This window comes from Sminthopsis crassicaudata, chromosome 5 (genome assembly GCF_048593235.1).
Source record: "Sminthopsis crassicaudata isolate SCR6 chromosome 5, ASM4859323v1, whole genome shotgun sequence".
Classification (NCBI taxonomy): domain Eukaryota; kingdom Metazoa; phylum Chordata; class Mammalia; order Dasyuromorphia; family Dasyuridae; genus Sminthopsis; species Sminthopsis crassicaudata.
The window spans coordinates 127846128-127864440 of NC_133621.1; the positions used below are offsets into that span (position 1 = coordinate 127846128).

The 18313-nt window shown below is 33.4% G+C and overlaps 1 protein-coding gene across 2 annotated transcripts in view; it reads left to right on the forward strand.

Moving 5' to 3' along the window:
- Window positions 1-1863: 1863 nt before the first annotated feature.
- The window catches only part of LOC141543250 (coiled-coil domain-containing protein 144A-like), a 76696-nt gene continuing 60246 nt past the window's right edge, over window positions 1864-18313 (forward strand). For both annotated transcript variants that reach the window (XM_074268190.1, XM_074268191.1), the window contains exons 1-6: window positions 1864-2389; window positions 8017-8131; window positions 8293-8466; window positions 9972-10078; window positions 14619-14756; window positions 15689-15813. In XM_074268190.1, the coding sequence (XP_074124291.1) occupies window positions 2160-2389; window positions 8017-8131; window positions 8293-8466; window positions 9972-10078; window positions 14619-14756; window positions 15689-15813 (889 nt within the window). In that variant the 5' untranslated portion in view covers window positions 1864-2159. The remainder of the gene's footprint in view (window positions 2390-8016; window positions 8132-8292; window positions 8467-9971; window positions 10079-14618; window positions 14757-15688; window positions 15814-18313) is intronic.

Genomic DNA, 18313 nt, shown 5'->3' on the forward strand with positions numbered 1-18313 from the left:
TTGAAGTATTACCAAAATTAATTTACTAATTTATTCATCTTGTATATATCAGTTAATGTTTTATGACATATATTTTGGTCCTCTCACCAATAAACATCTATCTATCTTTTTTACAAATAATTATATAATTCACTACTAATTTTCTATCCACATATTATACAATGTAATACATTCATGATGATAGAGTTTGTTACTTGCTCAATAGGACTTCTAACTAGCCTATAATCAAAATATATTCAAAGTACTAAATCATGATAGTAGATAGTATATAGAATAGTCATATGCCATTTAGAGACAACATTGAGATTCTATAGAACATCATGTATGGCATATATTACAAAGTCCATTCCTTGAAGAGATATTGCCAGGTTATGACAAAAGTACAACCAACAACGTATGGACCACTAGAATAACATACTGGTCACAAACAGTATTACTGAGACCAAAAAACCTATAGAATGAAGTTATATTTCAGTTGTGGAAAAAAGAAAAAGAGGACAAGGGGAGAAGGAGGTGATGGGAATAAGGACCAGGAAGGTTAAGGGGGAAAGAAAAGGGAAAGAATAGGGAGGGAAAGAGGGAGAAGCAGAGAAGGAGGAGGGAGAAGAACAAGCAGCAGCAGCCATTCATCAGGGTGTGTATGCATCATTTCTGTATTCTCAAGTTCAGTGATCCTGCAGCTGAAAGAACAAATCAAGGTGAGATAGTGATACAGAGAATATATTTCCACAACATAAATGGAAAGTAGGAGAGGAGAAAAATTGAGGTGAGAAGAAGATTATCTAAGACCAGTTAGATAATAGATTGTACTAGTCCCCTTTGCAGAAATTTCCTTATAATTTGAGGGCTGAACAAACATCAGTAAAATAAAATACTGTTAACTTCTATTCTACATTATATGTACCTTAAAAACAAAGCCAATTTTGATAGTATGTCCTGATGGAATCTTGCAACAGTATGATGTAAACTAATATTGAAAATAAAGTGTCCCTGATGGATATAAAAAATAGACATATTTTTCCAATCGTTCTTATTTCATCCATATCTTTTGTCTCTGAAGTCTTCAATATCCCTCCTAAAATGTAGCATCCATAAATAAATACAATACTCTGGACAGGGTTCCGTTAGACTACAGTTGAATGGAACTATTACACGCAATAATTTAAACACTTTTATTCTATTTCTATAGCCTTAAGATATGTTTAAATCTTTCAACTAAAGTTGATATATCTTTTTTCCAATCAATTGATGGAATCCTCTCCCTTCCCCTTAATGACAGCATCAATATGGCTATTTAAATTCTGCCGAGGCTGGGCTTAAACCAGGTCTTTCTAGCCAAAGCCACTTCTTCCTTCCTGTGCCAGGATCTCTGTCTATACAATTCCTCTCCTGAAGGCAATAAAAGGGAAGGGAGAATCAGAAGAGGAACCTAGATTGCATTTGCCCCGGGGGTCCATCAACCAATTCCATTTTCAATTTGGACGTCTTTGGCTTCTCAGAATTATTTTAAAATTTTTCAATAATATTTTATTTTTCCAAATACTTGGGAAGATAGTTTTCAACATTCATTTTTGTGTTCCATATTTTGTGTTCCGAATTTTCTCCCTTCCTTTTCCTCTCCCTTTCCCAAGATTGCAGGCAACCTGAAATTGGTTAAATATGGGCTTCAAGAAATTATTAAGAGTTGCAAGAGACTTGGGAGTTAAGCTACTAAAAAGTCGTTATTTACAGAAGAAACGAGATTCCTCAGAGAGGAAGTGCTTTGTCCATCATCAGAAAAGTTAGCAACAGAACCGGTAGCAATATTTGAATCCCAGACCTGGACTCTCGCGACCTGGAGCTTTGGACTCACGGTACTGAGAGCTAACGGATCGAGTATAGGTGCGCTCACCCGTGCGTGACTTTACAGTTGAGTCCATTCTCGTGGCCCCCAATCGGACAAACACAGGCAGAGTTCAGTTCCGCCTCTCGTAGGTACCAAGGATGCAGTTTCAATTAGTTATAACCGCTGCTCCCTCGCAGGCCTCTGAACCTCCAGGGGCCAGTTATTGAAATTTCCCCCTTTAAATCTGGAGCCGAGCCTAGGCCTCGGAGAAGGTTGAGGGGGCCAAGGGAGGACTCCCTGAGAGTTCTTCCGACGGCCCCTGAAGTCTGCCATCATGATGAAGAAGATTTTCAGCTTCCGCAGCAGGAAAGGACACTCTCGCACCTTCGCCATCCCGCGGAGGGACTGCGGGGTCCCAGAGTCCGACACCAACGCAGGATACCTTATCCGGGACAAGGACCTCGGGAAGCTCCACAAAGCTGCCTCGGTCGGGGATGTGGCGAAGGTCCAGCAGCTGCTGCTGGTCGGGAAACACGACGTGAATGATTTGGATAAAATGAAGCGGTAAGAGCAGGAGTTGGGGGATGGGGGGAGAGAAGAGAAGCCCCCATCCCCCACAAAGAGGAGCCAAGACACCCTCCCAATCCCTGCATGCGTTGTATGTAGATCCCTCTCCCTTTGCCCTCCGCTCCTCGAACTAACCCTTGGAAAACCAGTCTCCCTCAGCACCTGGGACAGGATCAGAGTCAGGTTTTGCATCTTGGAGATCAGATAGCAAGTCCTGAAACCTGGATTACTTCCCAATTCCTGCCTGTCCATTTTTAATGAATGGGAAGCTCCTTCATCTTACTTTTAGCCAGAGTCCAACCAATTTATTTTTAATCCGTAGCGATATGAGAGCAAATACTATTCTGTTGAAATATGGGACTAACATTGACAGCATTTGGGGGGTTTTCTTGGTAAAATTAATGGAATGGTTTGCCGGTAACTTCGCCAGCTCATTTTTATAGATAAGGAAATTGAGGCAAACATAAGTTACATGCTCATGGTGGCATAACTGTTAAATATCTGAGGTCAAATTTGAACTCAGGAAGATGTGGGAACAGGTATTGTCCCTGAATTCTCGGTGTTCAGTCAGATAGGGGTCTTAATCAGCAAAGGAGACTGAAAAGGAGAGGACCTGATGCTTAGGAGGAGAGCCAGGAGAGAGCAGAGTTACAAAACCTGAAGAGAAGGGAATATCAAGGAGAAAAAGGTGACAGTTTCAAAGGTTTTAGGGAGGTAAAAGATGAGAATAGAAAAAACACCATTAGATTTGGTAATTAAGAGGCCATTAGTATTTTTAAAGAGTTTGGAAGCCAGATTGTAAAGTGTTAAAAGAAAATGACAAGAGAAAAAGTGCAGACATTTTTTGTCAACAGTTCCTTCCTGGCATCTAGCTACAAAAGACAGAAGAAAATCTGAACTCAGACACTTAACATTTCCTAGCTGTGTGACCCTGGGTAAATGGCTTAACCCCATTTACCTCAGAGGGGAAAAAAGACAGGAGAGATGTGGGGTGATAGCAGGGATGGATTGATCAGGTAAAGATTTTTTGGAGAATAGAGGCAAAGACATGGACAAGTTTGTGATCAAGTAGGGAAATAGCTAGGATACAGAGAAAAAGTGAAATTAAGTGAGAATAGGAATATGAGGGGGCAAGCTGTTGAAGGAGATAAGATAGAATGCTATCACTTATAAATGTAAAGGCATTTTCATTGGCAAGGGGAAGGGGCCTCTCTTCATGTTAGGATAGATTAAGAAAAAGATAATGGCAGAAGGCATTTAGATGATATGAGGTGAGAGGGGAAAAGGAAACCTTAGGTAATGGCCTCAGTTTTTTCTATAAACTATGAGGCAAAAATTTTAGCTGAGAAGGTGCAGAGTAAATTATGGAAGGAAAGCAAAAGTTTGGAAGAACTGCTGGGGTAAGTGGGATAGTGAATTGTTTAGGGAGATGTAATACAAATGGATTGCCTTGCTTCAGTGAGAGCCCAAACGAGGTTATATAACATAAATTTGTAGTTCACCAAGTAAACACAGTTACATAATTTTCTCTATCTTTACTTAGCAGTATGTGTATAATAGCATAGGCAGCAGATGGCAAGAGTAATTCAAGGCTTAATACTCAATGGCAATATAATAAGGGATGACTGGACTAGTATTTAACAAACATATTGAATGATTCACCAATGAGTCAAGATGGGGAAAGGAGAGAAATGTATCTTGTACAGAAGTGATGGCCTTTGATTAAAGGCCATAGTCTAGATGAAAAAGTTTCAGTTTGCAAGGCAAAGGAAGAGGTGGAATGATAACAGATTATGAATAGGATAAGAGAAATTTAGAATTTGAAAGTATAGTAGTACTGCATTTCTGGGCAAAGGTATAGCTAGTTTTGTATCAGGCTGGATGGGATGAAGAATTAGATCATATGAAATGACAAAGTTAAAGTTAACTGTGAAGCAAGGATGTTTAGGGGAATATTGATATATATGTTGAAAAAGTATGAAGTTTTGGAAAGGACAGTGAGAATGTAAAATAATGTGGGTGAAAACAACTATATATAAATAATATACAGACAAGCTCAGAAGGAAAGCACTAGTTTTAAGGAAGATGGAGAAAGGCTTCTTATAGAAGACAAGACTTTAGCTGAGCCTTAAAGGAAGCCAGGAGATGGAAATGAAGAGCATCCCAGGCATGGAGACAGTCAGTGAAAACACTTAGTGTCAGGAGATGGAGTGTTATGTATAAAGAGCACTTAGAAAACAAATATTTATCGTCTACTATGTAACTAATATATAAGCTGGGTATACAAAGAATGATCAAAGAGGTCCCTACTGTGAATGCACTCACATTCCAATGGGGAAGGCAACATGAAAATAGTTAAGTACAAACATGATACTACAAACAGGATGAACTAAAAAATAATCAACCAAGAAAGACATAAGCATTGAGGGAGATTGGAGAAGTCTTCTTATAGAAAGTAGGATTTTAGCTGAGATTTCAGTAAGCCAAATAGCACAAGAGATGGAGAGGAGAAAGGAGAGATTTCCATGAGTCAGGAGCAGGAATGTCGTGCTAGTATGAGCAAACAGTCAGTGTCTACTTCTTGCTTATTCTCTCAAACCAAACTACCGAAAATAGGCCAATCTCTTATATCCAGTATAGAGTAGGAGACTCTTAATACTCATAGAAAATGCAATTCATTCCACAAATGACATATATTCAAAGGAGTATCATCTCATCCATTTATTTTTTCTTTTAAATCTAATAAGAACTTCCATCCCCCAAATTAATCCTAAATTCTTGAAAACAAATTATCCTTATTTTCATTTTTTTTTTCTTGAGATTGGGGTTAAGTGATTTGCTTAGGGTCACACAGCTAGGAAGTGTTAAGTGTCTGATTTTAGATTTGAACTCGGGTTCTCCTGAATTCAAGGCTGGTGCTCTATCCACTGTGTCACCTAGCTGCCCCCCTTATTTTTAATTTAAAATATTTAGAAGATGATTTCCATATAAAGACAAGTAAAAAACAGATATTAAGTAATTACTATAATGTAAGGAGACTGGTTTGTAGAATTAGCTTCATTACTCTCTCAGCATACTAACATAGGTGCCCAATTATATGATATATTAATATATCATATATTGATATGATATGTGATAATCTCTCATGGAATATAGACTGGATATGTGTTTTCATTGATAATAAGAAATTCCTTTTACTACTGCAGGTCAGAATCTTCTCCACAATTTAGAATCTCAGAAAATTGTTTAGATCAGTGAGAAGTCAAATGACTTGTCCCAGTATCAACAGCCAGTATGTGTCAGAGCTAGGACTTGAACCAAGTAGTCTTCAAGCTTTCAGGATAGTTTTCTATCTCCCATGCTATGCTGTATCTCTTGAGTTTATTAAATAATATACAATAGGACCTTTAAATATTAGTCATAGAAATTGTGCATAGGGAATTCCAAATTTTTAAAGATCATGTATGTTTTATTTTGTTTGTTAAATACTGAAAATCTGTGAAATCCTGGCTGGAAATTTGATGGTTCAAAGTACATTATTCTCCATTTGTCCAAACTGAATTTTGTATCATTTCTTAATTTGTGAAAATACACAAGTAATTTTAGAAGCAATGGAACCCTCTCTTGATGTATACTTACATTCATGTCATTTTTAATATCTGTCATTAATTTTGGAAATTAAAAGTTGCAGGCTATATTTTGAGTGTTGCTTAATATTTTTACTTATCCTAAAATCCAAGAAATAAAAGCATAGGCAACAGGCCTATAGGTTAAAGTAGCTAAGGTACTGGCTCACTGAAACATTTAAAGACAAAAGCCTTCATAGATGACTGACTTACTAACCATCTTCTAAAGCATATTTTGTGATTTGCAGTTTAATTAGGTTCAGGATGTATAGTCATAAAATGTTTTTGTTATGATTATTCAAAATCACTTAAATATAGTAATGATAATGAAAATAGGTATAGGTAACCATTGACTTAAAATCCAACTGTTTACTAAAACTAAATTCTACAGCCAATCAGTATGACAATCAAAAAAAAAAAAAAAATGAGTGCTTCTTCAAGGTTTATATACTTTTAAATGTGTTCAATAGCAATCAGAGTACCCTCACCAGTTGTCAACTGTTTAATTGTTCACTAATTTTAAGATTAATTGTACTTATTATATAGACACACTCAAAAATGATTGAAACAGTGAAAAGAATATTGAATTTGCAAGCATCAGCTACATATAAATTCAATGAAAACTGTCTTTAAGACTTTTCTCTCCTCTACTTTTATGGTTGTTCTCCCTGAAAATGTACAGCAACTAAGTTGTCCTTCCACCATGATGTAGCTCAACAAGCAAGATGGCTAACTCAATATTTTTCTCTTTTCCTCTAATATGAATATTTTATGATGCTTTGTTTCCTTTTTGATTTATTTCACTATTCATTGCTTAGTCTCCTGCTTAAGCAATTTCACAAATGTACATAAACCCATTTTTAAAATTCCTTTCCCTCTTTCTACTAACTCCTTCGGAGGAATATTGCTCTTTCACCCTCTCTCTTTATTTTCCTTATCCTATTTTTTGAGTAAAAGAGTCTACCTTAATCATAAGAATGAAGTACACTGGATTGAGAAAGAGAAAATTAATGTAAATTGAACTGAATTTTTTTTAAGTTCTCTCCATAATCTCCATAATAAAAGGCTTCATTTCATCTCCCCCCAGAAAGAGTCAAATAGGAGTGAAATAACTGAACAACAAAGATGATCTTTGCAATTTATCCATCAATAAAAATTTCATCCTTCTTTATGATCTTAATTAGATTGGTTTGTGGAAAGCAGACATACCAGGCTTTTACTGCAAGCCTTTCCAGCATGGTAGAACTACCAATACATATACCTTGCTGGAATAACCTTTAGCAATAGAGAGCTACTTCCACTGTACAATGCAGCATTGCAGTAAGGCTTCAATGGAGAATGCACAAATAATGTACATGTGCTTGTATAAATATATAATATGTAATGTGTATATGTAATATATAATGTAAAAATATAAAATGTAAATGTGAGCTAGCTGCTTTACTAAATTGTTTTATAATTGTGAATACTCTTAGTGGGAAAAAGTTATTAGGCTTAACAGGCAGGCCTGGTGATTCACACCCGTAATCTGAGTTACCAATGAGACTGGCAGACCATGGGTTCTCATGGGTTATTCATGGGTTCTGAGTTACAGTGGGCTATGCCAGTAGGATGTCTACATTAAGTCAGATATCAATATGGTGAGTCCCAAGGTATAAGAGGGACCAGCAAGTTGCCTAAGGAGAGGTGAACGATCTCATGCCAAGAGTTCTCATGCCAAGCGGTAGTGAAATCTTAATCTATCTGCTGGATTTTTTTTTTTCTCTCTCTGGCAAAATCATATCCAGCAATGAGAGTTAATGCATATTTTGAATTTCTTTAGGTGATGAGAGAGGCCAAGTTTTATTTAGTTTGGCAATGAATTACAGTTTGGGAATAAGAATAATGCATATTATGTTAAAATTAAACTAACAATGACACATATTTGATTGTTGTAGTACAGATTGAACAGTCATATTGCTCTCATTTCTATCAATCACATTGTTCTCATTTCCATAGGACCCCTCTCCACCTGGCTTGTGCTAAAGGATATCCAGATGTTGTGTCTCTCTTATTAGAGGGAAAATGCAAACTAAACTTGTGTGACAATGAAAATCGAACACCTTTAATTAAGGTATGCATTAGTTAACCATGCTGATCAATGAAATGTATTTTGATTTCTCTCTTTGACTAAGAAAATATGCTTTACTAATTTATTTAAATATTATTAATGATATTTTAATATACTAAATTTTATATTAGAGAATTATATCTTTCTCTATATTATACTGACAGGCAGTACAGTGTCAGCAAGAGGAGTGTACAACAATCCTGCTTGAACATGGTGCGGATGTTAATCTTGTGGAGTTCAACAACAATACTGCACTTCACTATGCTGCCTCTGGTCAGAACAAAGCCATAGCAGCACAGCTGCTTAAACATAAAGGTGATATTGAAGCAAAAAACAAGGTAGAAGCCCACTTCTTGTATAATAATTTATGAGCTAAAATATATAATCAGATAGTGTCCAATTCATATATCATTCATTTATTCATGGAGACTTTTTCTTTAATGAAAATAACTTAAAATGATTCTGTAATCAAAATTTATTGACCTTTGGAATTTTCTAATGCTTGGAGGGGTAAGGAAAGGAAAAGGGGGGCAGAACTCAAGAGGAGATTTGATTCACAATGGAACTCCTAATGAGGAAAATCCCTTTACTGATTTAAACCAGGGTCTGTTGTTCTATGATTTAATTTAAGAGTAGGAATTCTTAATCTGGAATCCATGAACTTAAAAGACAACAGTAACTTTATTTACTTCAACATGATTGGCTTTGTTTGTATTCTATATATTTTAGGCATTTAAAAACATTCTGGAAAATGATCCGTTTCACAAAAAAACCTTGTTTAAGGGACTATCTTGGAGTGTGTCCCTGGATCACTCAGCCAATATATGTGGCAGCAGTGGGCCTTCAATCTAATTCTTACTGACTTTGAAGCTAGCTTTCTATCTATTCTATCACATCTATCTCTCTAATCTCTCCTTTGCATAATATATAGTAGGTTTGCTCCCTAGAATGCAATAGTTCTACCAGATATTATCTACAATGCTTTTCTACATATAGACCTAATTTACTTATGATAATAAAATGTTAACTTGTCCTGAAGAAATGTCATGATTTTTTAAAATCTTTTTAAAAAACGTATCTAAGTATAATTATACACAGATTTTCACAAGAACAAAGTCTTAAGCTTATATGGGTTGAGTTTTTTTCTTTATCCTAATGATTACCCATCATTGCCTTTCTAGAAGTACTTAATTCTTGATCACTGCCACTTGAGAGGGGGGAAAAACATATTTCATATTACGATAATTGGGAAGAGAGGGAAAATGCCAGGTAAATTACTTTATTTTAGGTTTAATCTCCTCAAGGCAAAACTTTCTTTAGTTTTGGAGTTGGTTGCATGTGCTAGAGAGAAATGGGTAAAGAGAACTAGTCAACTTTAAAACTGACAAGGGTATAGTTTTAGCTTAACAGAGTTCTCAGGAAATAAGGTTGGCTACATGTAGACAATAATTGATCATGAAATGGAGATGACAAGAAAGGAGATACCCTAATAATATGGAAATAATATGAAATAATCTCCTATAAATCATGGGTTTTTAATCTTCAGATTACAAATTAATAGCCAGAAGGAATTTGAGATACCTGGTTTCATGATATCATTTTATAAATATGAAAACTAAGGCCCAAAGAGGTTATATAATTTGCTTTATGGTCACATAGGGATTAACTAACAAACAGAAGCAAGTTTTATGCCCTTGGCTTCTCACTTTAAAGTTCCATTGTAACATGCCTCCTTAACATGTCATTAGCAAATTCACAAGATGTTCACAAAATGTCTTAAGCTGAATTAAGTATATATAGAATTCTTGCATACTGTAAAAATATCTTTATGATGATTTTGCAGGAAGGCTATACACCGCTTTTGCTTGCAGTTACAGAAAATAACCATGATATGGTAGATTTTTTCTTAAAGAATGGAGCAAATGTGAATACCTCAGATAAGGCTAAAAGGTATAGTAGTAATTAAAGTTAAAATTTTTTTTAAAGTTTCTAGAGAATAAGAACAACTTAAATCATTGGATACTGAGTGAGAACAACAATTAAAAATGATCATTGCAAAAAAGATGAAAAATATCACCAAACATCAATTGTGAAAAGAAAAACTACTATTTAATAACTCTGCAACAGTTCATGGCTTTGATATCACTTAATACATCAAAGTTATTATTACTTACTTATACTCACTGTGCATATCTCCTTGGCCTTTGGTACTATCAACAATTTTGATTCTCCTGAGATTGGCATTTGTGGCAATGGGATCATTGGAAGTGCTATGTAGTTTCTCAAATGAGATCCAGTTGGATCTCCTTTTTCCCAGTGTTTAATTGTTCTTAAGTGGTCATGAAGACAGTATGTGTGCGTGTATGTCTATACATATAAACACATCTACAAAGATATAGATAGACCAACTAGATGGGGAATCTAGAAAATACTTTTCATCCACTTTTTCAGAGTGGATTCTGAGACCAGTGTCTTTTTATTAAGTTTGAATTTCATCAAGGAGCCTTTTTCATGTTTCATGATTTGATGCAGTTTGCACAATGTCATAAGAAAATGGAGCATTTGGAATTTTTTTTACCATGTGCAATATCTATACTATTTGGATTCTGTGCAGGACATCCTGCTTAACACTGGCAAACAATCTGAGGTGAGCATATGTCTCACTATTTATATCTAGTTTAATGCTGATACTTACTGAACAATGTTGATACTTACTGAACAAAGTTATCCCTTTGGGTGGCATGTGTCATAGAATCTTGTATGATTTTAACATTTACATGGGAAAAACTTGACATCATCCCAAAAAAGCTATAGAACTGATACGATCTTAACATTCAGAAATGATTGGTTATCTGATAGATAAATTTTCTCTTGCTCTCTTAATTTGTTTATGGTATCATCCTTTATGCTCAAATCATGTATTCATTTTGACCTTGTTTTGTTATGGGGTCTGAGGTGTAGGTCTATGCTGAGTTTCTGACTATTATTTTCCAGTTTCCCCACCAATTTTTGTCAAATAGTTTTTCAAAAGGTCAAGAATTTCAAGGGAATTAATGGAAACAATACAAATGAAGGTGGTCTAGCTGTGTCAGACCTAAAACTGTATTATAAAGCAGAGGTCATCAATATTATTTTGGTACTGGCTAAGAAATAGAGTAGTCCATTAGTAGAATACATGAGGTTCACAAGACGTAATAGTCAATGATTATAGTAATTTAGTGTTTGGTAAATCCAAAGACTCCAGCTTCTTGGATAAGAATTCACTATTTGACAAAAATTGCTGGGAAAATTGAAAATTAGGATGGCAGAAACTAGGCATTGACCCACACCTAGCACCCTATATCAAAATAAGGTCAAAATGGGTTCATGATTTAAACATAAAGAGTGATGCTATAAGCAAATTAGCAGAACAAAGGATAGTCTACCTTTCAGATCTGTGGAGAAGGAAGGAATGTGTGGCCAAAGAAGAACTAGAGTACATTATAGAATGCAAAATGGATAATGATGATGACATTAAGTTAAAAAGGGTTTATACAAACAAGACTAATGCAAACAAGATTACAAGGGAAGCAATAAAATGAGAATGTTTTTACATTTAAGGTATGATAAAGGCCTTATTTCTAAAATAGAGAGAATTGACTCAAATTTAAAAGAATTCAAGCCATTCTTCAATTGATAAATGGGCAAAGAATATGAAAAGATAATTTTCAGATAAAGAAATTAAAACCATTTCTACTCATATTAAAAGATGCTCTAAATCACTAATGATCTGAGAAATTCAAATTAAGATAACTCTGAGGTGTTATTACCTGTCTCTCAGATGGGCAAAGATGACAGAAAAAGATAATGATGAATGCTGGAGGGGATGTGGAAAAACTAATATACTAATACATTGTTGGTAGAGTTGTGAACTGACCCAACCATTCTGGAGAGCAATTTGGAACATGCCTATAGGGTTATCAAACTGTGCATACTCTTTGATCCAGAAGTCTCAATATGGGGCCTGTAACCCAAAGAGATCTTTAAAAAGGGAAAAGGACATGCACAAAAAATGTTTGTAGCAGCTCTTTTTGTAGTGGCGAGAAACTGGAAATTGAATGGCTGCTCATAAGTTGGAGAATGAATAAGTTATGATATATGAATATTATGGAATATTATGGTTTATAAGAAACAAACAGGATGATTTCAGAAATTAGATTTACATGAATTGAGGCTAAGTGAAATGAGTAGAACCAGGAGAACATTGGACATAACAACAACAAGATTATATGGTGATCAATTCTGACAAATGTGGTTCTTTTCAATAATGAGATGATTCAGGCCAGTTTCAATGGTCTTGTGATGAAAAAAGCCATTTGTACCCAGAGAGAGGACTGTGGGCACTGAGTATGGATTACAATATGGCATTTTTACTTTTTTGTTGTTTGCTTGCATTTTGTTTTCTTTCTCATTTTTTTTCCTATTTGATCTGTTTTTTCCTGTAGGGCATAATTGTGGAAATATGTATAGAAGAATTGCATATATTTAATATGTATTAGATTACTTGCTGTCTAGGGGAGGGAGTGGGAGAAAAGGAAGAAAAAAATTTTGGAACACAAGGTTTTGCCAGGATGAATGCTGAAAAATATCTATGTATATATTTTGAAAATTTGAAAAATATATATATTTTAATAATTTAAAACCTGGTATTTGGAGATTTATCAAATACTAGATTACTAAGGGCCTTGATTGTGTCATGTGTGTCTAATCTATTCCACTGATCCACCACTCTATTTCTTAGCCAATACCAAATGGTTTTGATGACTATTACTTTATAATATAGTTTTAGGTTTGGTACTGCTAAGCCACCACCCTTTGTATTTTTTTCATTAATTCCCTTGATATTCTTCTCTCCATTATAAATAATGTTTGCTGTAGGTTTTAGATAAATGCTCATTATCTTAAGGAAAGCACCCTTTTCTAGTGTTTTAATAGGAATCCGTGCTATATTTTCTCAAAAGCTTTTTCTGCATCTATTGCTTTCTGTTGGTTTTGTTACAGATATGGTAGATTATGATAATAGTTTTCCTGATATTGAATTCCTTGAATTCCTTGAATTCCTGGTAGAAATCCAACTTGGACATAGTGTATTATTCTACTGATAAATTCTTGTAATCTCTGCTAACATTTTATTTAAAATTTTTGCATCAATATTCATTAGGGAGACTGATCTGTAATTTTCTCTCTGTGAAACCAGGCTCTTTCTGGTTTAGGTACCAGTACCATATTTGTGTGATAGAAGGAATTTGGCAGGGCTCCTTCTTTACCTATTTTTCCCAATAGTTTACATAGTATTGAAATTAATTGCTCTTTAAATGTTTCCTGGAATTCACTTGTAAATCCATCTGGTCCTGGAGATTTTTTAGGTAATTCATTAATGGCTTGTTCAATTTCTTCATCTAAAATGAGACTATTTAAGTAGTTTATTTCCTTTTCTGTTAATCTGGGCAATTTAAATTTTTGTAAATATTCACCTCTTTCAGTTAGATTGTCAGATTTGCTGTCATACAGTTGGGCAAAATAGCTCCTAATTACTGCTTTAAATTTTTTTATTGGTGGTAAATTCATCCTTTTCATTTTTGATGCTGCCTATTTGGTTTTTTTCTTTATTTTTCCTAATCAAAGATTTATCTGGGTTTTTTTTTTTTCATAAAAGCACCTCTTAATTTTATTATTTCAATAGTTTAATTAGTTTTAATTTTATAAATCTCAAGGAAAAAATAATTATGCCTGTAAGTTGTTTGACATGAATCTGAGAACATTTGTTTATTACCTTTTGGGCATAGCTCCAAATTGCTCTTCAGAATGGTTGGATTAATGTTCACAACTCTACCAATAGCGCATTAGTGTACCAATTTTCCTGTGTAGTCTTCCAAAATTTATCATTTTCCTTTTTTGACATATTAGCTCATCTGATAGGTGTGAAGTGATACTTCAAAGTTGGTTTAAATTACCTTTCTCTAATCAAAAGTGATTTAGAGTACTTCTTCATTTGTCTATAGAGAGCTTTGATTTCTTCATCTGAAAACTTACTATACACATCCTTTGATCATTTATCAATTGGGACATGTTTTGTATTCTCATAAATATGACTTATTTTTCTATATATTTGAGAAGTGAGACCTTTATCATAGATACTTGATGTTTTCCAGCTTTCTTTCTAATCTTTGTTGCATTGGTTTTGTTTATGTAATAGCTTTATATTATCAAAATTATATTATCAAAAAAATATGTTCTTTTACATTTCATAATGCTTTCTATCTCTTGTTTGTTCATTAATACTTCCCTTCCCCATATATCTGATAGGCAAATTATTTCTTACTCTTCTAATTTGCATATGGTATTACCCTTCAAAAAAAATTGGGCACCCATTTTGACAGCATATCAAGAAAAATCTAATTAAATGTGACATTTAAATTCTTAAATATGAATTGTTTCTTTGTTATTCTAGAACAGCACTCATGATTGCTGTCAGTCATAAACCAACTGGCATAGTCAATCTTCTTCTTCGATATGATGTTGATCTCTCTTGTCAAGATACGGGTGGATGGACAGCTGAGCAGTATGCTAATGTTAGTGGGTATCCTATGTAAGTACTAAATTAATTCTAATTATTTTTATATAATTTAATCTAAAATAACTGGAGATTTCATAATTGCATAATAAGGATATGATAAGCACACTGGAAAACCCCAGCTCTGAGAAGGGCCCCATGATTCAACATGATTCAGGACAAACTGGCAACCTCCAGAGATCCAACTTTCACATGTTTCATATTTAAGGGTAATAAGAAGAAATCAGGCAAATGACAAAGTTAGGTTATCGAAGTTCAGTAGGAAAGAAGAGAACAGGATAAAAGGCAGAGTCACATAATGTAAGATTAGAATTTCAAAAGTACCAATGATGATAATATCTGCCATTTTTATAAATCTTTAAGGTTTCCCTGTGTTTTACATACATTTTATTATTACATCTTCACAAAAGTTCTATGACTAATAACAATATCTGATTTAAATAGGCAGTATTTTTTTGTAATTTTTTAACCTTTGCTAATGCTCATCAATTATAATAAACCTAAAGTTAGTTTTAGAAAAAATCACATTATACGTTGGATTCCTTCATCAGTAATAACTAAAAAGAATCACAAATGTTGATAGTCAGAATTTGAATTTACAGAGAGGCAGTTTGGTATAGGGGTAAAAGTGTTCAATTTGGAGCCAGAGGATCTGAGAAGAGACCATACCTCTCACTATATATGTGACCTTGGATGTCTGTAATCTTTTCTGGGACTCAGTTAATGACCTATATAGACTTTTTCATATCTAAGCCTAAATTCTATAAAACTGTGACTCAGAAGACAAGTGTATTACATCTAGATTGAATGGTTAGTTTTGCCATACAGACCTTATTAAAACAAACAATAATCTAATTATTTAAATTTGAGATACACAAAGATTTGGTTCCTATAATTTTTATCTTGGTTGATATAGACTTATCTTTTATATTTTATTTTATATACAGTCATCGACAACTAATTAATCAATATGAAATACAGAAGGAACATAATCAGCACCTTTCATCCCAAATCAGTTGTTCAGCTTCTGGTACTAGATTTACTTTGGCTGGATTTTCCCTGGACAAAGAAGGTAGGGCTGACAAACTCAAAGAAATAGTTAATTTAAAAGATAATGAAAGAGCAATCTTAAGATTCATATATGTGCTATTTTTTTTCTATTACCATTTTAAACTTTAAAGGGCTAGAAGTTGGTTTAATTTTAGCTAGTTACTCAAATATCCTTACAGATCTACTACTCCAAAATTATCAGAATGTAGAACTGACTTTATAAATATATAGAAATTGATGACATTTCTTATACAAATCAAAATCCTAGTTTATGCATAAATAAAAGGTTAAACTAGGGATATAAATAAAAAGATAAGTTAATTATAATGATTTGTTATTGTAAGATATATTTGTTTTCCTTTGAATATTGATTTTCTACCATAAGATAGTTATTTATTTCCTATTCATCCAAAAATTGGTAAAATTTGTTATTTGATAGGTAAGTATATCAGTAATGGCATTGTTTTAACCTATCATTACACTTTGAACTTGAGTAAATAATCCAACACCATAAATGCTAAATCTTCATTGTTTGGGAGTCAAAACTTAGAACAATAATACCGTGAGAACCTCATACTTTTCCTTGAGTTTTACCAATAGTAAACCCTTTGCATATAAATTTTCATGTAAATTATATTGTCAAAGGGGACCAAACTCTTATTATAAAGAATGAATGGACTAGAGCCCTAGTCCTGGGGTTTGGTAGTCATTTTTGCTTACCTGGAACCAATATCTTGCTTTCTTGACATTATTTCTTCAGCAGACATGAATTATGAATAACCCCAATTTTGTTTTTAAAAATTCAGTTTTCTGATACTTTAACAAATTATTATTTTCTGAAGTTGAACATTCCCTAGTTCTAATGATTACTTTGATATTTTAATTTGCAGTTATGGCGGGAAAGCCAGTTTATCTAAAACATTGGATTCCAAAAGTCCTTTTTTTCCTGCCCTCTGAAAATTGATAATTCAATTTGCTTATTGTCAATAAGTAAAATATAATCTCAGCTGAGTCAGTGTTGTAGTATACATAGATAAGACAGACAGGATTTAGGACCATGTGTTCTAGTCCAGCCTCTGCCATTAACTAATTCTTTCATCTTTTTGAATCTTTTTCCTCTTGTTTTTATTTTCAAAGTAAAGCATTTGAAATGCCCTCTTACATTCTTTTCATCTAAAACACTGTAAAAACGATTAGAATATAGTTACAGAAAGTTGGAATTGGAAATTACTTTAGAGGTATCCAATCCAAAAAGAAAATTCATTATTAACAGCAGGTTTACTTTCATCTTTGCAAAAAATATGTACTTCTCATAGTTCTGTTTTGTTTTGGTCTTATTTTTTAAAACATTATTTTGCAGTGGGAAAAGGAAAAGCTTTGGGGTTAGGAAATCCTGAAATTCCTTAGGAATATAATTTAGTGTATGAACTTTTTGTTTATCTCTAAGAAGGAATTCAATTAGAGGATTTCTAAGCCTTTTAATTCTAAATTATATGCTATAAAATCATTCTTAATTTGACAGGCAGTGATTACTTATTATGTGATAGCTAATGTTTTAAAATTTATTATTTGCATAAATTTAAGACAGTATCATGTTAAAATATATAGAGATTTAACCTATGTCTTTTCTGCCCAACTTAAGTGGAGAACTGTGTAATTCTAAGGGGAATATGAAAAGCCTGAACAACCAATTTTGTATATTCAAGGCAATTCAAAGGAATGTCATTTTTGAGGGTTGGAGAAGACAAGAAAATAAAATATTCTTAATTATTATCAAAGTTCATAGGCAAAGTGACTTATATTTACTTGTATTTAATTAAGCTGACTTTACCCTATTATAAATGATAGTAATCAAAAAAATTTTATACCATCCTTAATTTCCTGTATATCCATATTACACTGATAATTTATATCCATAATAACTCTGTAAAAGTGATTATAAATTCTCTATAAATTAAATTTTATTCAATGTACTTTGAGTAAAATGCAGTTTAGATAAGTTTTTTGATAACTACTAATTTAGATCTATATGTGTGTAGCAATTCATTATTTTTATGCATTTCATTTAAAAGAGCAGTTCATTTCTCAAGAAATTGGGAACATGCCAGATAAATAATTTGTTTTTTGTAGTAAAGATAAATTCTCTTAACAGTATTGATAATCATATCTCAATGGTCATAGAAAAAGAGGCCATCTTACTTGCACTGCTTGGACAAACTGATTTTTGCTTTTTGCCCTGCTCTTTCTATAATAGCACATAATGACTTTATTTGTACAAAAGCATTTATTAAGGAAGTAGTGTTTGAGTATTGTGCTGTTAGATGAGGAACCAGATTGCAAGTAAATAAAAGAGAATTATATTTTTGGTAGTGGGATAAATTGTATGGACAGTGAGGGATTATGTGTCTTTGAAGAGGTAACCCAATTGTCAGACTGACACATAAACTTTTGAAATGAGGAAGTAAAACTATATATATATATATATATATAAAATGCTAGCAATTCCTACATCCCTTTAGAAT